Here is a 25,367-nt window from a genome sequence, read left to right on the forward strand (position 1 = left end):
TACGTTTAGTTAATGTTTTATAATAAAATAAATTTCTGCCTTGGTCAGCATATTGAGTTTTTCATATAATGGAAACAAGGCTTAATGGTGTTATAATTCTACATTATGTATTACCAACTTAAAAATAGGTATTGACTTATCAGACACCGTGTGTGTGTGTGTGTGTGTGTGTGTGTGTAGTTGGTTTTCGAATGCAATTGAGCCTAATTAAATTCTTTTTTATGCAAAATACTAATTGATTACTTGTACTAATGCTGATTGAGTGATTGCTGTTTTACGTCAAAGAAAAATGAACGAGTTCAAGGAATCAGTTATGTAATATCTTTGGTATTTTCCTTCACGTGGTACTTATGCAACTACGTAGATTAAATTTTATCATTTCGAACTTAACGGATGCTGAAGTAATGCTGATAGTCATGAATGTCATTTTATCAGATACCGTGTGCGTAAGAATTTGACGTGCATTATGCAAAATCCGATGATCCTGGGTCTCCCAAGAGAACATTACTATATGTTTGACTTTGACCCACATCTCTTTTGTTTGTGAAGTCGCATAACTTCAAAGATGCGCACAGATATGCATTGTAGAGTCCTGCGCATGCGCAGAAAGGGTGGGAGGAGCCGTCTCGGTGAGCCGAGAACATATCATCCAGTGGCGTTTTCTGGGTTTAAAACCTGGGCTATTTCTTTTTTCATAATGTTCAAATGGGAGGCTCTTTTTCGTTCAATTTCTTGGATTTTAAGGTGATGTGATTTTGTGATTAAAATTTATACATTACAATTTACTAATAATTATAAAAATATCACTGTTTCATTAATATAAAAACAATAAGGGAAACATTTCAAATATTTCATGGTTATTTATAAAATATAGAGGCCCATATTGTGAAATATTTATGTAGGCCTACGTGCGAGAATAAAATATACGCGTATAATAAACTTCTTACCTTGAATATTTAATTTGGACAGGAACTCCATTCTTCTCTTGGCAACCTCTGGGGTAAAATGGTTATTAGCACAGCGCACTACGACGGCAGGGGTCCCGGGCTCAAATCCAGGCATGGACATGGGTATTCTTTGTGAATGACCCTCAATGAATTTCATCGTATCGTCGCTCATTCTCATCGTCGCGATTAGCTAAAGTGGCAAAATAGCAAATCAAATCCATTCTTCTCTTCTTTGCGATGCCAGAGGCCTGCATATCTTCACGATTTGAAGTTTATCCTCATGCAAAAGCAGAGTAAATTGTTTCGGCAATAGTTCGTTAATTATGTCATTCATTTTCGTTCACTACACGACGCAGCACAGATCATTCAAAACATATATACGTAATTCACTCACTCATACACTTAAGAAAATCCACGCAGTAAGAAACCTAATTTCCTTAAACTTCCTTCAACGCGATTTCCACTTGCAAAATGCCCTTGTCATCTCCGGCCAGTCAGTCTACCCCAGCCGGTCATAAACAAAGCAGCAGAGGGGTTGAAAACATCGTAAAGCGTGTTTGGTTGAAGGTCAGCGGCCTGCGAGTTCTGCATGTGTTCGATGGGACAGTGTTGTTTTGGCGTAGAGTACAAATTCCCCATCACATGCCAGCCACTCTTTTCCCGTTTCTGTAATAGTAGTTTAGTTTCAAAATTTCCCTTACCTGGGAAAATAGCATGCTGGTTAGCGCATTGGCATCGCTGTAAGGTTTTACCGCCGTTGTAAAACGAAGAGTTCCCTGTCTAAGAAGCCACTACATATACGTCACCGACCGCCTCCAGGCGCTGGTCGGGGAAAAATTTAACCGCTGAAGCATGGTGGTAGTTTTAAAGTAGAGGAGTCCATCCCCATGTATAGAGCGAGCACAAGGAAAACAAACCTTGGACGAAAAATCCCCGCGCAGCCTTTTCTTCCGTTCAGCTCGGGCCATAAGGAAGCATGGTCCACTCTCCCCCTCCTCTCCTCGCGGGAGTACGGTGCACAGGAGTCGCAGGTTTTATGCTATCATTTTTTCCCGCGGTCGTTGTTTGAGAGTGAAGCATCAGTCACATTTGATAGTCGATTATTTTCTGTATTTAATCTGGGCTTCGGCGATAGCGCCTGATATCATCATTTATTTAAAATACACCTTTTAAAATTACTGTGGTAATGCTCAACATATAATTTTGGAATGTCCAATCCACTCAGAGAAAGACTTTATACGAAACATTATCAAAAATTAATGTTCCTTTCCCCGATAATTTGACTTCAATTTTGTATGCACCAGATATTAGAATTGCATATATTATACTTGCATTTTTGAGACAAGCTGATATAAAATTGTAATTTATTTTTGTTAATGAATGTACTTGCATAAAAAGGTATTTAAGAGCGTATTGGAACTTTGTGTGTAAAATTTGTTAAAAAGTATCTTATGTAATTAAAATGTATGCTGAGCGTAAACAGCCACATGTAAAGCTGTAAGTGCAAAGAAATTTCTTGAGTTGCGTTTATATTAAAATCAATCAGTAATATTTACGCTTGAGTATTTATTTTTTTTACAATAATTTACTTTTTAGTAAACAAATCAGCTGACACAGTAGTAATGTGCTTAAAATACATGTTTCTCTGAATCTGCTTTCTGCTGAAGATCTCAGACGAACCAATGATTCTAATGTTTCACCATGTGTCATCACACGCAAGGATTCAATTTCGCCACGAGTACCCCTGAAATAGCCCCTGAGCTTGTATCTGAAAGTAAAAAATATGGAAAAAGACTGATAAATATGTACCTTAGTGGTTGCAAACTAGAATATCGTGCGAATTTAACAGTAAACAGCTAACAAAACATAAAGGGTTATTGAAAATTGTTTTCGGAGGTGTCCTTGCCTTCAAACCAGAAAACAAACATTCGGGGAAGATGGTTTGATTGATATATTTGGTGCTTTAAGTCCACTTTATGCACAGTAAGGCTAATCGGGACTGGACCTACAGTTTAAAGTGGGATTCGAAACACTATGTGCCTCCACCGGGTATCGAACCAGGGACACCTTGATTACAAGGCGATGACGATACAACAGCGCCATCTGGGAGGCCCCTCGAGGGAGAAAGTGAATGTTCAAAAGCATATATATTATAGAAATGTGCATACACGTATATCCATGGCTGAGTGGTTACCACAGTGCCCTACGACGCTAGGAGTCCTGGGTTTGAATCTCGGCTTGGGTATGGATGTTCTTTGTGAGTGTTCCTTCACCAATTTCATCACTCATCCTCACCGGGATTAGTCAAAAGTAGCAGCAAATCGAATGAATCAGTGAATCGGTAATAGGGTGTACAGAATAAGATTTTTTGTGTAATTCGATTTTCTTCTTGTTTATATTGTCATGATAGGAGGGCATATAAATTTTACACCCGCTAAGAGGTTTGTCATTCCGAAAGAAAAAAAAACTACTTCATCTCTACATGACAATTAGTTATTGAGCTACGATTTTATTTGTACAGTCACCGGCAATAATAATGGGACACCTAGATTCTGAAATACCCGCTCCCTTGCAAGGCGTTATGTGTGTTGCCTAACGATAAGCCAGTAAGTGGATTTTAATAGCAATTGTCAATCGTAACTTTTTCCACCGCCGTAGAGTTAGGCAACACACATAACGCCTTGCAAGGTAGAGAGTATTTCAGGATCTGTGGTGGCGGTGGAATAACCGCAAAAGGGATTAAGCGCGATAAAGCACAACCGCGAAACGTAACACAGGATTAAACGCGAAACGAATAAGAGCGAAACGGAACAACCGCGAAACGGATTAATCGCGAAACCAAAATTGAACACCGGAATAAGCGCGAAAGGAATAAGAGCGAAATGGATCAATAGCGAAACTAAAATTCAAAACGGGAATAAACGCGAAAGGAACAACCGCGAAAAAGAATAAGCACGAAACCAAAATTGAACACCGGAATAATCGCGAAAGGAATAACAGCGAAAGGGATTAAGCGCGAAACTACTTAAAATTGATTACCGGAATAACCGCGAAAGGAACAACCGCGAAACGGATTAAGAGTGAAACGAAAATTGAAAACTGGAAAAAGCGCAAAAGGGATTAATAGCGAAACTAAAATTCAAAAAGGGAATAAACGCGAAAGGAACAACCGCGAAAGAGATTAAGCGCGAAATTGAAATGGAACACCGGAATAACCGCGAAAGGAATAACAGCGAAACGGATTAAGCGCGAAATTACTTAAAATTGGACACAGGAATAACCGCGAAAGGAACAACCGCGAAACGGATAAAGCGTGAAACGAAAATTGAACACCGGAATAAGCGCGATGGGAATAAGAGCGAGAGGGATTAATAGCGAAACTAAAATTCATAAATGGAATAAACGCGAAAGGAACAACCGCGAAAGAGATTAAGCGCGAAATTGAAATGGTACACCGGAATAACCGCGAAAGGAATAACAGCGAAACGGATTAAGCGCGAAACTACTTAAAATTGATTACCGGAATAACCGCGAAAGGAACAACCGCGAAACGGATTAAGAGTGAAACGAAAATTGAAAACTGGAAAAAGCGCAAAAGGGATTAATAGCGAAACTAAAATTCAAAAAGGGAATAAACGCGAAAGGAACAACCGCGAAAGAGATTAAGCGCGAAATTGAAATGGAACACCGGAATAACCGCGAAAGGAATAACAGCGAAACGGATTAAGCGCGAAATTACTTAAAATTGGACACAGGAATAACCGCGAAAGGAACAACCGCGAAACGGATAAAGCGTGAAACGAAAATTGAACACCGGAATAAGCGCGATGGGAATAAGAGCGAGAGGGATTAATAGCGAAACTAAAATTCATAAATGGAATAAACGCGAAAGGAACAACCGCGAAAGAGATTAAGCGCGAAATTGAAATGGTACACCGGAATAACCGCGAAAGGAATAACAGCGAAACGGATTAAGCGCGAAACTACTTAAAATTGAACACCGGAATAACCGCGAAAGGAACAACCGCGAAACGGATTAAGCGTGAAACGAAAATTGAACACCGGAATAAGCGCGAGGGGAATAAGAGCGAAAGGGATTAATAGCGAAACTAAAATTCATAAATGGAATAAACGCGAAAGGAACAACCGCGAAAGAGATTAAGCGCGAAACTACTTAAAATTGAACACCGGAATAACCGGGAAAGGAACAACCGCGAAACCGATTAAGCGTGAAACGATTATTGAACACCGGAAGAAGCGCGAAGGAAATAAGAGAGAAAGGGATTAATGGCGAAATTAAAATTCAAAAAGGGAATAAACGCGAAAGGAACAACCGCGAAAGAGATTAAGCGCGAAATTGAAATGGAACACCGGAATAACTGCGAAAGGAATAACAGCGAAACAGATTTAGCGCGAAACTACTTAAAATTGAACACCGGAATAACCGCGAAAGGAACAACCGCGAAACGGATTAAGCGTGAAACGAAAATTGGACACCGGAATAAGCGCGATGGGAATAAGAGCGAAAGGGATTAATAGCGAAACTAAAATTCAAAGCGGGAATAAACGCGAAAGGAACAACCGCGAAAGAGATTAAGCTCGAAATTGAAATAGTACACAGGAATAACCGCGAAAGGAACAACCGCGAAACGGATTAACCGCGAAAATTTCACTTTCGCGCTTAATCCCTTTCGCGGTAGTTCTGGCGACCCGATCTGTGTGTTCCCATTTTTATTGCCGCTGATTGTACGTACATCCCGGCAAGTTTGAAAAACGCGCGCGTGGAGAGTTCCCGCCAGGAAAGAGTTCCCTCGATTGCGTCCTGTGGTAGTTTCGTGGGGCAGAGGGACATTTATACTCAGTGACTTAAAGTCAATTCAAGCTATGGAGACTTAAACTTACCGTACAGTGCTGCCATCTAGTACGAAGTCCTCGTCCGCCAGTTGTGCCACAGGGAAGAACCAGTACCACTTGCTGACTGTCTTGCTGCTGTACCGCACCGCAACCCAGCCTTCGATGTAAACGTCCATCTCGAAGGGAATGGTCACATTTCGTTGCTCAACTGTGTACGTTACCTGTGGGAAACAATAGGTAATAATAAGATGGCGCAGAGCGTACAGTGGGATGCACAAGTATTACTCGGCAAATTTTGTATGACTATTTTCATTACACGGGTTGCATTTCCAGCTGGCGGCTGGGAAACAGCGAATCAGCGATTCGTTGAATTGTCTTCGACTGGCATCGGACATTTTCGAGTCACAAAGACACCGAACATTGTGAGCGGGACGAAACAAATGCGCGTCGGATACAGATGTTGCCAGACAGTGAGTTCTCGGACAACGATATCGTGAGCACCAGAAATCCAACGGGGGTTAACTGTACAACTGCACACGTGGTCCTGCTCAATGAAGATTCCGGAACGACCTCCCACAGGTCGGTATACAACTGGCAAAAACAGAAGTACGCTTCGCAACGTTGATTTTGGAGAGCGATGTTAGCCCTACAACTTTTACCACGTGACTGAATGTGTTGACACCAATCGAGCAAAGGGTCAAGAACAGTTTACTTTCTCTTGTACATAAGGTTTAGCTTAGTGCAGGAGCAGAAGTGACAAAGAGTGGGGTGGCAACTGCCCTCGCCGCCACCGACCCTGCTGTAAAGACTTCTGCAGTCATGGAATTAATAGTACAGAGTTATGAGCATTAGTCACGGTATGGCTGTATATGTTGTTAAATTGTGTAGAACCTCAGCGCATATATTTCCGTGAGTTGGTTTTACAAAGAGTAACACACGTGCTAACAGTAAATTAACACTTTATTTGTGTCCAACGCGACCGACCGCGACGCGACAACATTCTTGGTACACGACAACCTTCTTGTAGACCATTCTTCACAGACTACTCACTACAGAGCAAATACAAATTGATAAGTCAATTTAACCATGTTGGGAAAGTGTGTCTTTTGTTCAACGTTCAACAGAAAGGATACTTACTGTGACCTTCTTTTGTTCTGGGATAGTTATTTCATTCTGGATGGAGAACTCTTCTGAACTGCTGAAGTCCGTCGCTCTTTTAGACTGGAGACCGATTGTCGCTGATGTGGTGGTTGACATGTCAAATGCTTCCGGTACGCCCATTCGCACTTCGGTATGAATTCCAAGATCCAGCCCACTTTCCACTACCCAGCTATACGTCGTTGTGATTTCCGTCTGCAACACAGAAACCAGCTTTAATTTGTTTTGTGGTTTTGAAAGATTAAAATCAGATGTTCCATTTGACTATTGACCTATAGTGTAATTAGACTATACACTCTATAGCCAAAAGTCACCGGACACCCAAGTGAACGTGGCGGTAGTGTCATGGTTTGGGGCTGTTTTTTCTTAGTTTGGACCCAGGCCGTTAGTTTTGGCCAATGGCAACATGAACAGTGGTGTTTATGAGGACATTTTAGACAACTGCATGCTGCCCACACTGTGGCAACAGTTTGGAATGGGCCCTTTTCTCTATCAGCACATAAAGCAGGGTTCATTGCATCGTGGTTTGACGGATGTGCTTAGCTGGCCCGCTCAAAGCCCCGACTGGAACATCTTTGGGCTGAACTGGAGCGTCGGTTTCGTGCCAGAACCACTCCACCGAAAACCAACCATGAACTATTCACGAGGCTACAGGACGAATGAAAAGAAATCCACCAGCAATATAGCAGAACTTGTGGAAAGCCTGCCCCGAAAAGTAAATGCTGTATAACGAAGGGAGGTCCGACATCTTATTAGTTAATTGGTGGTGTCTATGGAATGAACAGCATTGGGTGTCCGGTGACTTCTTCGCTATATAGTGTACTGTGTCAAGGGAGCGAACAATAGCTAGTCTCTGCACAAGTAGTGCCTCGAGAGTGCTTGACCAATGAGAACGTGAGAGGGAACTTTATTGCGTGAAGGGGGAAGCGACTTCATCTACCAGCTGTTTGCTTCGCTCTACCGCATAGAGCATCTAAGGCCCTGCATCGGACCCCTTTCCCTCGCTTCTAGTAGAGTCTGCACCCTCGAGAGTGCTAATTTCACTCGTAGGTTGCCCCATATTATGGATTCTATACTCTATCCCGGGAATCTTAGGAGCAACGCCGCGCATAACGGTAGAAAAGGGAAGAAAACGAGTGAGCGGAGCGAAGGAGTACACGTTTGTGCAAACAGCTCGTAGATGCAGTCGCTTCCCCCTTCACGCAATCCCGTTCCCTCTCACGTTCTCATTGGTCAAGCGCTCTCGAGTCACTACTTGCGCAGAGAGTTGCTTCTCTCTTCGGAAAAGGATAATCGTATTCTCTGAAATAAAACACACTAAACACACACTCGAACATTACTTTAACATGACAATAATCGTAGAAACATATAATGTCCACCTAGGTATTTTCAACCCACTATCTTCTGTCTTATTCATACATCATTGGTTATTGCTGAGATAGACTAAACTACAATTTAACATGGAGGTGATGACTGTGTTCACTTAAGTTTCAATTTCACTGCCTCTTTCACTCCACGGTCCATATTTGAGGACCCAATAGCAGACAAATTACCATTATACGTGTACTACTGGGCATCGAGTGTCTGCCGTTCGTTTTGCCTCGTCGAGCGCTCGTGACGTCATGGCGAGCGAATAGCGTCGTCCGTGCGAACTATTGGGCGCTCGAGCGAAAACTTCTCGCTGCAGCATCCCGGTTTGTATCTTGGCATTCCCTTTGAGCGTCGATATAGCTCGTCGTCGAGAATAAAGCGCCGCGATACTCGAAGAGCCACGTCGAATATTTTATCCATCTAGATGAGTATATTTAGTCATGTTCTCATGAGGAATTCCAGGAATTGATAAGTAGTTTCACCCAAGAGCATACTAAGAGGGTAGGAGTTCTGGAGTTAACTCCCATCAAATATCACTCAAGTAGTACTACAAGTTAAGCATGCAAAGGTACGCATTTAGAAATTACAAAACTTGCATTTTATTACCCACAGATGAAGTAGAAAGAAAAAATACCTTCCATAAACTTAGGGAATGCGAGAAATGTCAAAAGGTTAGATGATGACGGGAAACTCCGAAAAATGAGTTAAACAAATTTAATATTGAATTTTTGGGTCTTGCATAATATGTATGATTCCAAGAGCTACAAAATGAATGCTATCTGAGGTCTGTATACCGGGTGGTCCATTTATAATGATAGTATGGAATATCGCATGCAGAATGCATCTAATCGAAAAATTGCACAGAAAAAAGTTTGATAGTATGGAGGGCGTAAGTCAATGCCGCAAAAATTTCGTCGTCGCCACCCACCCCTTAGGGGGGTGGGGGTGGGGGGTGGGGTAAATGTGAAATTTCAAATGGAACACCCCCATTTGTTCTACATATTTGTATTCCGTGTTGAAAAAGAAGTATTTTTTGCTCGAAAAATTTTGTAAAAAAATTCCAACCTTCGAACATTTATAAACATTTTGTAGTTTCAGTTTCATTTTGTTCCCTTTATGTAATAACAGTTTTGGTTTCCGTTGACAGCTCGTTCATCCGATCTCACGTCGCCTGATTTCTGCCTTTTGGGACTACTTAAAGAAAAGTGCTACCACGAAGTTCCAACAACGCCAGAAAACATTCGGCAACGAATTATTGATGCTTGTGCCTCTATCAGTCTTGACATTTTGGGACGAACAGAGTGGAGTTTCAGACACCGTGTTTTGAAATGCATTGAAGAGAACGGTCAACATTTTGAACATTTGCTCCTTTAAACATTTATTTGTGTACCTCAAGTGATAACTAATTTGTAGTAACATACTTAATTTTGTTGTTGATATGAAATTGTTCCTTGAAACCAAAGAGTTGGAACAAATTAATATTATTTATTGTTGCACAAAAACATAAATTGCAAACAATTTTCTTTTGCGGATTTTTTTGCACACATTTTTTTAATAAAATTCGTTTTTGCAATGTTCTCAACGGAAACCAAAACTGTTATTACATAAAGGGAACAAAATGAAACTGAAAATACCAAATGTTTATAAATGTTCGAAGGTTGGAATTTTTTCACAAAATGTTTCGAACAAAAAATACATCTTTTTCAACACGGAATGCGCGGCTCGTGCCTAAAATAACAGGTGAAGAAGTATATTTATAGGCAATGAAAACAAATAGTAAGTGCCAGTGCCCCCCCCCCCCCAATTTAAAACGTCTTTTTTGTCTTCATCCGTCCATCTGGAAAATGGTGTCTGCAACAAATTACACACTAAGTCATTTACTGGGTTCATTGTAGAAACCACAGCTCAACACATGAACACAACACACGATAGGAAACGCGAAACACACACGCGGAACAAGATCTCGCGAGAACGCGAAGATTTTGCCACAAGCACTGGATGCGATGTTTTCTCCGACGAGAGAACTGCTTCATCTAGAAGGCGACACCCGTTCAAGGCCAACGCTAGGTGACGTCACCGTTGCCATGACAACCGGCTAAGTTTTCCGCAACCTAGCGGTGTTTGCTCTTGGGTTGGGACGAACTCAATACGTGCGTAGCGCCGAGCGGCGTGTTATTTGAGTATTATCGTGTGCGTTCTGCTGGGAAATAGTTAAATTTAACAAGCAAATGAAAAATGTCAATATTAATTTGAAAATTAGGTGAAAACATCTGCACTTGTTGCACTTGGCCAGCCGCCACTGAATTGCAAATATGTAAAACGAATGAGGGTGTTCCATTTCAAATTTCACATTTACCCCCACCTCCCTAAGGGGCGGGTGGCAGCGATGAAATTTTTGCGGCATTGACTTACCCCCTCAATAGTATCAAAACCACCCGGTGCACAGATAACTTGCTTTTCAAAAACATGAAATTTTCAAAATGCCGTGACTTGCAGAGTGCCTTTTACGGCCGAGGTGGGAAGTAAGAGGACATCTGCCGGCAAACTGGATGCAACATCCGCGTAACTAGAACCGCTAGCTAGCTATGTAATAAAATAACCTCGTACAATTACATGACAGTTACAATTAAAATGAGCACTTACCTTGTTACAAGATATGATGGAAATGATGTACTCCTGCTTCCACATATTTGCGGCATTTTTAAAGGAAATTTTCACTAACACTCATCAGTTCCTCTTCCGAAATTGCTTCAATTTCTCTGTTGAGGTTTTCTTTCAATTCTTCTAATGTAGGGCTTCAGGTTTAAAAGCTTGATAGCTCGCCACGCAGACGTCATGCAAATGTCTGTTTCTTGTGCGATGCGCTGGACGAATTTGTGAGGAGTATGTTCCGATCGTGCTTCAACGTTGTCTATTCTTCTCAGTAAGAACAGACCCTGTTTCCCTAAATTTGTTCACAAGTTTTAGAACACACTCTCTGTGTGGAACGGAAACATCTGGAACAGCACAGCATAGCGCCTTCTAACTTCCCTACACGTATTCGTAATGACGAAAGAGTCGTACACAAAAATTCGTTGTTTTAAATTGTATCTAGGTACGGATAGCGTGGCATTAATACAGTGCAGAAAAGCACCAGTAATACTTAAATTAAAACAAAAGAATCTAAAACACTTGTTAACCCCTTAACACTTCACAAACACGTGCAAACTGGACACCAGCTATCTGGATACTGAAGCACTGACGCGTTCAGTGCCAAGGTCAGCGTACAGCTGTGGGTTTAAATGCCGGCAGATGCACTCTTACTTCCCTGCGCGCTAGCCGCCGCTCCACGGCCACCTCGACCGTGAAAGGCACTGTATATGCTTGTGTTAGTTAACCTCGCATGTAATTTACATGCATACTCAGGGGCTTGTGGGAACAAATTCTGAAATTTGGTCAAGGGGTAGTAGCCAAATGATCCGTGATTTGACGCTACTATATTCTTGATCATCTCAACTGTGAATTTTGATTTTCACGACAACAGAAGGTTCAGCCCTTTCTCATCTTACCTTTGTAATGTGCAGCCTCTGCCAAGTTATGAACAAAGTTTTTTTTTTAATATCAAAATATATTTTTCTGTTATACAGAAGGTCGATCCGCGTATATGTGTCCGATTTTGAAACGTCACCCCTGTGCACAGAATCTACCGATACAAGCGGTTAAAGGCATGGGAGGACGGTTAGAGACTGTAGTATCGTGGCACTATCGCGAGTGTGTGTTGTGTGCATCATGGCTCCTAAGGTGAACCTTTTTTGGGAGGGCTACATAGTTGCACTTTTCCACGCCAAATATTCGGTGCCAAAAATTCAGAAACGGTGCAAAGAACATGGATGCACCTTGGGTTCGAAGACCATCAAGAACATAATTAAGTGGCACAGAAACCCCGAGGTTCCAGCTATTCAGTCGCCCACCAGGGGGACGAGGAAGGGAGCGTGCACTGCAGTGATGCAAACCGTGTCTCGGAAGTTGCCTCGAATGGAACTAAAGGAAACCTCCCGACGCAACGTGTGATGGCCACACGACTCCACGTGGCCCAGTCAACTGTGAACCTTACCCTGTGTGAGAAATTAAACCTCCGGAAGGTCTTTAAAAGCCGTGAACATTTCCTCAGTGAGTCCTATCGGTGTAAGGTGTCATCACATACATCTTGTTCTACTAAGAACTTTCTGCCACAGATGGCAACCGACACCGGCATTCAGGCTATTCCATTTCACGATATACTGGTGAAGTCACCGGATGCGAGTCCCATGGATTTCTGTGGGTTTGGTCTACTGAAACGGGCACTTTCCTCTCATCGTGTCACCACTCTCCGGGGCCTGTGGAAAGCCTGTCAGGAGGACTGGCAGAAGATTCCATTTCCTGTATTTCATCGTAACCTCCTACAATGGAAGTTATGGTGCAGGGCTATTGCCAAGACACACGGTGATCACATTGAGGCCAACTGATGGTGGTCCCATAGATTTTCATAAGGTAAGTGCTAGTCCAAAATCGGACACATATACGCGGATCGACCTTGTGTATTTTTAAGCCCTGTGAAAATTAATTTCCAACACTAAAATTGTATGTGCTTGCAGTGTCATCCTAATGCATCTTTTTAGTCCTATGTGTGTTTAAAATTCTGAACAAGATTCCTACCTTTTTCTGGAATGTATGCGTGATTGTTTGCGAGCTGTTGTTCTCAAATGTTCTGCTGGAGGAGAAAACAATGGATTTTGTATCGTCAATTGGGTCCAACCATCTGAAGTTTGCTGTGAACCAGTTTAATCCGTATCTGAAAGACATGTTCAGGCGAATATTTTGATATCATATGCTAGTATTCGCAAGAAAAGAAGAAGGTGTCCGAAAGGTGGGAAACCGTACTTGAAGCAAGCATCCTCCGAGACTGGTCTTGCAATGCGGTCTTGATATCATGTACTGGAAGTGAAAGTCTATCGAATTGCACTCCGACCGCAGCGCCAAATACGATCAGTAGATAAAACTGAGGACACGATGTTCTCCCCGCGTTACAAAAATCTGTTTTTCACCATAGAAATTACATAGTTCTTATACGTACATTTCGCCACGTTAGAACTTCAACCAATACAACGTGTATTTAACCTGTGTTGCTGGCTTTCTACCACTGTGATTTCAAACAAATGAACAACGAGTGCAGAAATCGCGTGACCAAGTCTGCAACGATCCGTACTCCGAGCTGTGGTCTCGATTGCGTGTGTACTTGGAGCTTTCGAACCGAACTAGGCGACGTCACTTCCGTCAAGACCATACTTCAAGTCTGTACTTCGAATCTTTCGGACACAGCCTTTAAATCAGGGAGTCGTAACGTACCCAATTTGCGTTACACGGTACGTTCCATTTTGTAGGAGGAAGAGTATGGTTCAACTGCTGGTACCCATGTAACGTAACGAAATGCAATATCTTATAGAGTGACGTTACAAGGAACGTAACAAAATGTATTATGGTAGATATTAACGTTATAAAGGAACGGAACGAAATGAGCACATTGGAACATAACGTAATATGCAATATGGTATATACTACCGTTACAAGGATACAAGGAACGTAGTAACGAAATGCATTGTGGTATATACTAGCGTTACAAAAAAACGTAACGAAATGCAACATGGTAGTAAATAACGGTACATAGGAACGTAATGAATGCAATCCTCCGTAACGGAATGAAGTGAAAGGCAATATGGTCAATTAACGTTACATAGGAATGTAACAAAATGTAAACCACTGTAGCGGAACGGAACAAAATGCAGTTGGGTACATACCATCTGCATAAGGAACGTAAATAAATTCAGTATGTTAGATGTTAACGTTACAAGGAAAGAACAATTCACAAATGTTAGGTAGTAACGTTATAGGCGCGTGACGAATATAATCTATTTAACATCAAGGAAGAAAAAGGAATAGCCCAAGTCTCTTACCTTTCAGTATATCGTATGGGATTAATGTGTAATAGCCGTTAAAAATATGGTTGTTTGTAAAAAAATGAATTTCAACCAGGGTTGATAAAGGGTCAGGAATTTTAAATCAATTCAATTCCGGTTCAGCAGGGAATATTAGCAAGCATAAATGGATCTGGACCGTAAAGAGCCTTTTTATGTTTAAAATATTTCAATTCGTTCCAGGAACCTTTTCTCCGGATCAATTGAAATACGGCACAGGGACCTTCTTTCCGGATCAATTTAAAGACTGTCTAAGTTCCATATTGAAATGAAAGAATACGCAACTTGGACCGAATTAAAACTGTGCGATAAAGAAGGTTCCGGTGTTGTTGCGGAACCCAATAGAACCCATTAGAATTTATGGGTTCGTGGACGTTTAACAATCCTGATTTGAAAATTACATTTTTGGCTCGAAATTGAATACAGCTTCCAACTAGTGTAGAAATGAGTAGTCATAGACGTGCGCACGGGGTGCAAAGGGGGGGGCACATGCCCCACCCCCTAATCATTGACGTCTGCCGATATTTTCGACGCAGGGACAAGCAAGGTATTTTTCCATGGGGCATATTAACCAGATAATAGTGTTGCCCCCTCAAGAAACACCACTTGAATTCGAAATTATCGCATTCCTGCATTCCCATTATAATAATTAATGTACATTACTATGACTGGGATCAAATTATACGCGTGAAATATATACTTTTAGCTGACATTCGTTTTCTAAAGGGGAGATGTGGCCATCCTCGCCCCCTTTCAGATTTCCATGCTCCTATATTATTATACTTTAATCCAGAAATTTAGGGTTGAGGAATCTTATCACCGGTTATTAAACGATATTATGCTCTTGAAGAAAATTAAGTATTTTCAAGCAGATGAAAGTTCACAAAGCAACAACGGCGGAAGAAGGTGCAGTGGCGCAACCACAGGGTGCAGGGGAGATTAGCTCTCAAACTTGTACGGAAATCAATTCTAGGGGGTTAGGGGGCAAACATTGAACTATAGAAAGAAAGGTTACAGAATCTAAGAGTAGCAAGACAAAAGGGTACTGAAGATGGATTTAGTTTTCACGTCTGTCGTGCACTATTTCTTCCAGACGGTCAAGAGCACCTGCAAGGAGGCACAGAGGAGCAATTGCCCCCTCTTGATTTCTATCTTTATACAAATATAAATAAAGTTATATAAACTTGGACAGTTGCTGCTGCTTACGGTGTACGTTTTGCCCGTGTAAGGTAATATATAGATGTATTATTAATTTTTGAAACCCCACCGTTCATTTATAAACACACTGTATATGAGTCATTGTGAATTCGAGTCAATTAAAACATTTTGCGTTGTTGGGAGATTATCTATTAGGATAAAATTTGGACATAATGAATCTAAGTAGAGAAAAATCCAACTTGTATATCAAAATTGCCATGTCCAACTGATCTCCGAAAGTAGTGTTTAGCACGTCACATTTCAAGTATATTGTAATAATCTTCAATTAGGCCAAACGTTAACGAACAAAACAACATTTATTTAACTTATAACTTCATGTTATATAAACTACATGAAATACATTTAACAAAGACAAAAGACAAAATACAATCTCTCTCCAATTCGACTTGTTCACAGTATCTCTTCTAAAATTTTTATCTTCTTCTTAACTTCCATCATATATGATTGATTGATTTGAGTCCACTTTATGCACAGTTAGGCTAATCAGGATTGGACCTACAGTTTAAAGTGAAATCCCAATCACTTGTGCCTCCACCGGGTATCTAACCCGGGACCCCTTCATTACAAGGCGATGACGCTACCACTGCGCCATCGGGGAGGCCATTTCAAGTATAGTCCATGATTGTATCTAGTAGTATATGAACGAGATGTGTCCCTCCATTCAAACAATACGTGGCTTGTCCCTATAAGTGTGTCACTTATAAATTAAGTTTCCGAAAGCAGGTATTATGCATGAACAGAACAAAATATACTCGTGAGAAATTACAAAAATTATAAGTAAGTTCGTGGCGGGAGTTATTGACGGTTTTCCCCACAACCTATCCGCTTTAGGTTCCGGGTTCGAGTCCTGGTCTGCAAATATCTTTTTTAGGTGTCTCTTCATTAATTTAATCTAATTATCATCCATCTTCATAGTTTCGATTAATTATAAAAGTCACATAAAAGCGAAGCAAAATAAGAACAAATAAAAATAATTGCAAAATGATTACAATGTCAGAAGTACATTTGAAAAATAAAATGCGGACAGGAGATTCATTTTCAAACAGGTATTTGGGTAGAATTGTGTAGACAGACAGCATGCTCCCGAAAGTTGCCAATCCACGTGTAGCATGACCTTCGATACTGGGGTTGTGCTTTTTCAGGAAAGTTTGCTCGACGCTCCTCAAGCGTCTTATCAAGAATGCCTCGGTGTTTGCAGCATTACTATTTAACTTATTTTCCGTCGGGAAAATCTTTTTTCTCCTATTTAATCTGCGGTTGACTCTACAATACAGCATATTAATCAAGATACAACAACTGAATTACGGCGAAGTAGGTTAGAAACCCTGCGTGCTCAAGAGCAGCTTCGATAAGGCACCTGAATTGTTTCGAGCTGAAGCAGGAAATGGGCGATGTTTATTCCCCAAGGCCATTCTGTAAAACTAATGCCACAAGAAGTTTTCTGTGTGGATTTGTGAGCATGAAATTGTAGGTTAATGATAGTACTACAAGACGTCAAGTGGATTTATTTTTCTGTTTCGTTATTTTATATAGCTTTCCTACCTATATAGTTTGAATAACTAATTAATCATTTCATAAGCAGACAAACACGAAGAAGCCGATCCCGTGGCAAATTGGTTAGCGTAATAAACTGCGAAGTCTAATGTCGGATTAGATTGATTGATTTAGTTTATTTTACTTCGCGTTTTGTGCCTCTAGGCTAATTTGCGAAGATGGGGATGAGTGATGAAATGATGAAATTGATGAATGGACATTCACAAACAACCAAGCCCGACCGGGATTCGAAGTTTCGAACCCGGGAGATGTCGGATTAGAGCCTGGACTAGAAAATATGGATGGGTTGGGTCATTGTCTTTATACCACTTCCATCACCTATCACATCCTTTATCATCGCGATTAACCGAAAGTGGTAGACGCGAAATAAAAATAGAACCTTTGCATGGAAGTCCGAAAGAGAGGCAAGGGGGGGGGGGGTGCACGACCCACCTGGAAAATGAGAGTCAACCATAAATTATATATATATCTCACACAATTCCATTTCAGCTGCAATAATATATGTTAATTATTGCATGAACATAACTAGCTAACTAACTAACTCTCTAGCCTTCTTAAACCCGAAGGTTCATGCTGCAGAACACAGGCCTTCCATCTTTCCCTATCCTGAGCAAGATCTATATACTCTTTTCCATCCCTACCGATTTCCTTTAGGTCTATCTCAACGTTGTCCCTCCATCTTCGTCTTAACCTTCCTAAAGGTCTCTTACCATCAGGTTTCCCAACAAGAATCCTATAAACTCCTCTTTCCTCTCCCATCCGTGCCACATGGCCTGCCCACCTAAGTCTTCTTGATTTATTTATTCTAATTATCTCCTCATCCCTTTTAGGTCCAAATATTTTCCTAAGGATCTTATTTTCAAATAAGATGAATATGATAACTTCAAATTAAAGCAATGTTTTTTGAGGAGACAACACTGTTATGCACCTTGTTTGCCTCCCTCCCCCCGGAAAAACTACCTTGCTTGCCCCTCTTTGGAAAAAATCCTGCAGACGTCCATGAACCTTTAGTATCGACTTCGGACTATAAAGCATTGATTCTTCAATGTATAGAGCGGCAATATACCGCGACAGCCTCTTACAGAGTATTTGCCAGGAAATATCAACACGAGAACAGGGATAGGAATTCCTCTTATTTTAGATTTTCTCAAACTAATTTCAAGTATCTGGTGAAAATTCTTTCTATTTAGTATGCAAATAAAGGTTTTAAATTTGAATGGGCGTATTAATTTTCTGGGTTTTTCCAGAGACGATATGAAGCACTGCGGATACGAAGGGCGAACTCAACAAAGTGCATTGTGAGGGAAATGCGTTTCAAGTTGTCAGGCACAATTCGAGCTCCACAAAAACTTGGTAACTGTAGATCGGAATGTTTCATGCGTGATTTTCAAAGATTTTATGGAGTTTGCACTGTGCCTGGCAACTTGAAACGCCTTTCCATCACAATGTACTTTGTTGAGTTCGCCCTTCGTATCCGCAATGCCTCATATTTTCAATTACTTTGAAGCATTTTGGACCATTTTTTATTTTTATAAGCAACTGCATTAATTGATAGAATGATCTTAAACATGAAACTAATTGTTTTTTCCAATGATTGACTGTTTTCTTTGCCTTTCATTACGCTAGGTCACTCAGCCGCTATCTTTGTTGTGAGCCTAGATTAAGTGTGATTGGAGCTTATCCTATATGCTTTCTTCATACAACATGGCTGTCGGCTACATGTTTGACATCTTAACACAACTTCTTTGAAACATCGCTCATGAAATGTATTTCACCTATCGTCCTACGGGAATCAGAGGAACGTAACTACAAAAATTCTGTTTTCAGTTTCGTTAAAAAAAAATCCTCTGAAGAGTATTTGGAGAAAATCGACATTTTCCACTTCTAATTCTTATCTGTAAGGCGGAGTCACGTTTAAGAGTCATATTCCTAAGAATACATTATTTCCTCTCCTATTAATTTGATAAATTAGAGTTAAGTCGCTCTGGTTCTCACACACGCTATCAGCCCCTATTTTCCAAAATTTGGCACGTTAGGTATTACGCCAGATGTGTCATTTGGGTATGATGCATTTTTGTTATATGCCTGTGGAGATTCGAACAGTGTTCTCGGCTTGCGAGCCAGGTTATATCGGCGTCAGCGTCCAACGTTTGGAGCGCATACATTGCTCTAAGCAGGATGCTCTCTACCTTATGATGGGACACTTTTTTACCCATGAAAGTTATTGTCCGTGGCCTGCAAGCAAAGTTCTTGCAACAAACTGCCTCGAGAGAATTATGCGTAGGCTATGTGTGACTTTTCTGTTTCTCAGACCACGTGTGACTACCTACAAATTATGTGAAACAATAACATAAACAACTTCCCATGTGAGTATGAGAAAACACTTGCATTCTAGCCGGGTTCGATTCCTGTGATTCGAATTCCACTTTGAACTGTAGGCCCACTCCCAATTAGCCTATCTGTGCATACAAGTGAACTTAAAACAAGACAAACTTTCATTCTAACCTCAGTCACTTATGGGAGCTGCTTAGAAGTAGTAGTGTTGACTGCCATGACTAAAATTTCTGGATCCAAGTTCACTTCCTCTCAACGATTTTATTTGTTATTTTAAGTCCCCTTTATGCACAGTAAGGCTAATCGGGACTGGACCTACAATTTAAAGTGGGATCCGAACCACTTGTGCCTCCACCGGGTATCGAACCCGGGACCCCTCTCTCGACGATTTGACTGAGTCTGCACTCCTGCGCTACACTCCGCTGTCTATGCAATGTAGTTTTAAAAGTTGTTAACTGAGGTATCCTAGTCACTAATTCCACCGCTGCCACCAGTTAGTCAAGGTATGACTCATCATCAGCCAGGCTCGGGCGAAATGCAACTCATTAAACCGTCGCGGACGAACTGTGGCATTTTTCTAGGAATTTCGCTTTCGGACCAAACGCTACTGAACGTACAGCAGTCCCAGTGCCTGCTCCAAGTTGCACTGCTGCTTTCGGAGCCCTTGGTTTGGGAAGGGGATGGGGGTGAGGAAAGGGTCTTTATTTTTCATACTGAAGCTCGTTCATTTCGTTCTCCTATTTCTCTTGGTTGAATTTTCTGAGATACGGAATCTACCTCATTTTCCTTTTCATTTTGTTTTATTGCGTCACCCACGGTACTCTTACATGTACTTAACATTTTTAATTTCCCTGTACCTGCACCCTTTGGTTAGGTAAAAATAAATAGCTGCAGTTCGTCAAATGTTGTATTTTTGTTTTTGTTACCCATTTTTCTCGTACTTCAGTCAAGGGCAATGGAGCTACTGGTAACAGACGTAGTTAGGAAATAGCATGAATTGTTTCTTCCCCGCACTGTAGTTGACCGATAAAAGAACTATGTAAAGTCTCGTTTCTATTACCACAAATTTTACCGCGCAACATGACACGCGGCATGCGACGCTGCATGTGCCAAGCATTTGTTGAAATGGAAACTGTCTGCAACATGCCGCGGCGCAAGTGCCGGGGACAAAATTGCCCCAAACGATTAAGACGCACAACGTGCGCGGCGGACAATGGAAACAGCCTGCAGCAAGTTCCTGGGGCATACGAACTAGAGTAGAAACAGACGACGCGACTACAATCTGTGGTCCAACAAGATTTAATAACAATGCAAAATCACTTGCAGTCATTCTTACAAAGTTTTCGTATCCACTTTGAAGACGTAAGTCTCTCATCAACGAGTTAATTTTTTGCTAGAAAACTTCTAATCCACCATCTAGGTTGTTTTCGCCTCTTTTTTTAGAAATTCATGATACGCGCCTGCCATAACCAACAAACCCGCCATAGCTTTATTGTTCATCTTTACCCAAGTTAAATCACCACCAAATTATTACAATACAAGAGAAGGAACACTGACTACTCTAAAGCACTGCACAACGCTACACTGCGATCCTGCACTCCAGTGTTGTTGCGGACGTATTTTGAAGAAGTAGTTTTGAATTGGAAGCAGTACGAGTACACTAAATGACGCGCAACATGCGCCGGCACATGTTGCACGTCATGAGTCTGGAACTTGTCTGAATGGAAACGTAGCTTAACAGAAACAGAAGGCTTTCACGATTTGTCTGAATATTAAAGTGATCTCTTCTTTCACACCAAAACATAAATAACTATTCTCAGATTTGAAACCGTAACAGGGGTGTAAGGGGTGACCTTCCACGTAGTACACCCAATCGTCAACTTCATTCCACGTAGTACACCCTGGACTGCTCTTTGCAGACTAACGAGGCTCTGGCGACTGACCCTATGGCCAGTATAATTCTGTGTGTTCTGTTTTTTGTCATGTGTGCTGAGTGCCCCTTTAGAGCCTCAGCTTTTAACCTAAGTCAGAATATTTTAATATTTCAGTTATTCGATATTACAGTTACGTTATTTGTTATGGTAAGGGGCTGGACCCCGTATAACGTGGCGGTTGCAAAATAGCCTAAGTGCTGACGCACCCAAAATTAAAAAAGAAAAAAATGTAACAGGGAATATAGCTTTAATAAATGCCTATAAATATTTCACTATCGTTTATATTTATGTACATGTTGTTAATTTCGAAATATTGGGAAGAAATGCAGCAAAATGCTACATATTCGATTACTAATTTGAGCCACTATACATGTTATGTTTTTATTTCATGAACAATGCGACACCACAGGTCCCGAGTTCAGATCCCAGCCTGTGTATTGTTTTCATTATTTTCTTCGTGATGTCCTTTCATCAATTTTGTCATTGCATCACCCATCCTCGTCTTCGCGATTAGCCAAAAGTGGCAGAAAACCAAAGTTAAATATAACAAATCAAATCAAACATTACTTGCAAGACAAGAATGGATAGGTTATTTTGAAGCTGCTGTTATTAAAAGCAAATTGTATGTAGCTTTCCTAGACAGAAGTTTCACACACAGAAACTGATTGATTGGATAACGGCTGCGGATTCCTACTCGAGCAGAAAATATATATATTTCCATTTATTACTTACAACAATAGCAGACTGATTTCCTGCTAAATCAAAGAAAACTTGCATTCACAGTTACAAATTGACGTGTTGAATGAAGTTAACTACAGATTTCTCTCACTCCAATTCTGATTAATCGAACAGCACACCACAACGTGGGTCATTATATATTTCCAACTTACTCTCGAGTTCCTCAACTAAAAATATATTGACTGCGAGACAAAAACTCCTCTCCGATAACACATTATATGCAGAGTATACGTAAGTTGAAATTCCATCATAATAATAATTTGAATTCTTCAAGTAGTAGCTACAAATATAATTTTTCATACATATTTTGTTAGCAAAATATGAAGTTCCTCACTTCACAAGGATAACATATACACAGTATTTCACAAGAGTTTTTAGTTCGAGATAGTCGTAGGCCTAATATGAATATAAACGTCACTTCATTACTTAGTTAAAAAAAAATACCAGGCAATCAGAGTTCGAGGGTATGCCTGAAATTATTTGTAGTATCTCATGTATCAAGGGGGCTTTTTAAGTAAAATGAAGGATACATACCACATGCTTTGGTCAATTCAGAGTAGTAGAAACGTAATTATACTGCATGTTGCAACTGAAACCGTAGCCTCGAAGGCCGAAGTCGTTTAGTGATCCACTCATACACTCGGTACCAAACATTTCAAGTTCGAGTAGACATCTGGGCATGGCTGGTTTTTTTTTTGGTAAGCATCTCTTCATAGATTTAATATTATCATCATTCATCTTCATCGTCGCGATTATCTACAAGTGGCAGAAAAGCGATATAAAACATGAATAATACAAAAGTATAACAAACAAAAGAGGATAAAAGGATGAACTGAGTTAATGATAGGAAGTTTTATAAAATTACTGTTTCTTGAATAATCTTGTCCTTTGTTCCGATTGTATTTCTTAGTCACACGTTGCTCAATGTCCATGTCGACTGCCGTTCTTGCGTTCTTGAAAATTACTTTCTTGTCTGTCTATGCCCTTCTTTCAAACGTGGTAGGTAGGCGGGCGTTCTGTCTGTTTCTACACCAAAAAGTTTAATGCACCTCCTGTCCAAGAAGACAAGAATTACTGAAAGTAATTTTCAAAATTGTAAGCGGATGAGGGCCCTTGTAAATGATAAATATACTGTCCTTTTATTCGCTTAGTTTTGAGAATCACTTCCCATACAATTCTTGCCTTCTTGAGAGTCCAATGGCCCTGTCTGGCTACAGACCAGTTGCACAAACGCGGTGTCGTTTGTTTCGTACAACAATTACGTCTAACATTTCGTTTCTACGTATTTTCTACTTGCCAAAAGTGCCTTTCATATAGCCCCAAGGCGTTGTCTACTCGGATGCTTCGTGATCGAAGGTCACGTGTACAAAGTTTCAGGATTCAGATTTTCCGATTTTGCGTGGTGCTGCTGCTATCGGTTCTGTTCGCCTTCTCAAGGTCGCGCAGCAAGCAATTATTTTTCGTCTTCCGATAGGAGAAAGCTTGCCTCTCGCTTAGGTGGACGAACGCGTGGCACGGTTGATTTTTTGGCTCGACCATGGTTGGTCCTTTATGTTTCGTCCTTCAGCAACTTAGTCTAAGCACGAATCATTCTCATCGCCAAACAACTGTATTTTTTTAAAAAAAATATGTAATACATGTAAACAGAGAGAGAGAGATATAGATAGATATAAACGTTTTCCCTCAACAAACGTTTGCTTTGCTATCGTATAAAGTGAACGTACATGTTAAAATTCATCTAGCATAAATAATCAAATTAGAACAAATTCACATAAAGCGATTAAGTATGCAGAAAATAAATATATTTGTGATAAATACATAGTTAATAAGTAAATTCCAATAACCAGAACTTTAGTCACGCCGAATCTTGTTTACTGATGTTTTCGAACGTTTTGTTTTACAATTTAATTTTTTCACTGACATCCAAAACGAAAATACGTATTATAACTTAGTGACTTTCGAGGGGTCATAGCACTGTAATGTTAGTATGCTGCCGATCATAATTATGAAGCTTCTTCGAAAACGCCTTCCATAACGGTATTTGCTATTCGTAACGGATATGTGTATCACTTTTTCGAAACAGACTTTTGTGGAGGAAAAGAACTGTAACGTTACAAAAGTAACGAGCACAATTATACGAGAGACCTATGTTATTCTCTCCGGAACACGGCATCGGACACGGTATTGCACATCGGAACGTCTGTATGATACCAGCTATAAATAACGTTGTTGCTTTGAAAAAAGGAGTGTAACGTTTTTACAGCCGTGACCTCAATTAAGTTACTGGTTAATTGTAACGTTACTATCACTTTCCACACACACTAAAGTTACTAGTCAATACGTGACGAACCTCTTTCTTACCCTGTAACGTTACTGGTTGCCGGCAATGGATGTAACGTTAAAGTGTCACGTGAAGACCTACTCCTTTAGAGATCAGTTATGGTTCGGTACCGTTATGCACACCTGTAACGTAATGTTCATATACCTGAGGTAACGTTTCTGTTCACGAAAAAAGTTATTCCGTTTCTGGTTGTAACGTAACGGAAACCGTAATTGAAAATACCGTTCCATTTCGTTACGTTACGACTCCCTGCTTTAAATACCGAAAAACAAGGTTACAAGGGTTTGTATATCTAGCAATGGTGACGTTGCGTGCAAGGTAGCAGGCCTTTTTTTGAGGTGTTGGCCATGGATGGAAAGAGGTAGCCAGGGAAGTGCCAAATGCCACAGGGGGCACAGAAACAAAAATTAGCGAACTTTAAACATTTTATAGCACGACTATGAGCATTGAGTAGTTTACGAAACTGCATTTCTCCTGGTTTCATTTTTTCCTTTGAGCTGCAACTTTCTCACTACAATTCTTTCATGACTGCTGTCACAATTTTAAAAGGTTTCTTTTTCGATGGATTTTCCAATGCTATCGCATGAGGAGAACCACGTGACGGGTTTGTTTGGGCTCAATCTTGCCGTGTTGCTGCTGGCGACGTCACCACTAATATGGCCCATTGTGTACTGTGTTACGTACCCAGGGAACTGTAGATAAATGAAGTTTACAGAAGTTGATAATAGATGGAAGCACGAGATATAAATATATAAAAGGTTATTGTAATAAGTAATAATGTATAGAGAGATGCAAAGTAAAGTGAAAAAGATAATGAACAATGACTATAAAGCATAGAAAGGGATAATTGAACAGCGTAATATATATTAATGTAGAATGTCAGAACCCTGTTACAGACTGGAAAGCTAGAAAACTTAAAGGCAGAAAT

The 25,367-nt window shown here is 40.5% G+C and overlaps 2 protein-coding genes across 2 annotated transcripts in view; both read right to left on the minus strand.

Annotated features, from left to right (window-relative positions):
- Positions 1 to 25,367, minus strand: part of LOC146003546 (uncharacterized) — a 295,640-nt gene that overhangs the window by 103,894 nt on the left and 166,379 nt on the right. The gene's annotated exons all lie outside the window — the stretch shown is intronic.
- LOC146003545 (uncharacterized) overlaps positions 2,488 to 25,367 on the minus strand; it is a 31,534-nt gene continuing 8,654 nt past the window's right edge. The window contains exons 4-7 of the mRNA XM_083141839.1: positions 13,005 to 13,140; positions 6,939 to 7,154; positions 5,850 to 6,022; positions 2,488 to 2,715 (exon numbers count right to left, since the gene is read on the minus strand). Of these exons, the coding sequence (XP_082997965.1) occupies positions 2,523 to 2,715; positions 5,850 to 6,022; positions 6,939 to 7,154; positions 13,005 to 13,140 (718 nt within the window). The 3' untranslated portion in view covers positions 2,488 to 2,522. The remainder of the gene's footprint in view (positions 2,716 to 5,849; positions 6,023 to 6,938; positions 7,155 to 13,004; positions 13,141 to 25,367) is intronic.

This window comes from Lepisma saccharinum, chromosome 20, assembly GCF_977018435.1.
Source record: "Lepisma saccharinum chromosome 20, izLepSacc3.1, whole genome shotgun sequence".
Taxonomy (NCBI): Eukaryota; Metazoa; Arthropoda; class Insecta; order Zygentoma; family Lepismatidae; genus Lepisma; species Lepisma saccharinum.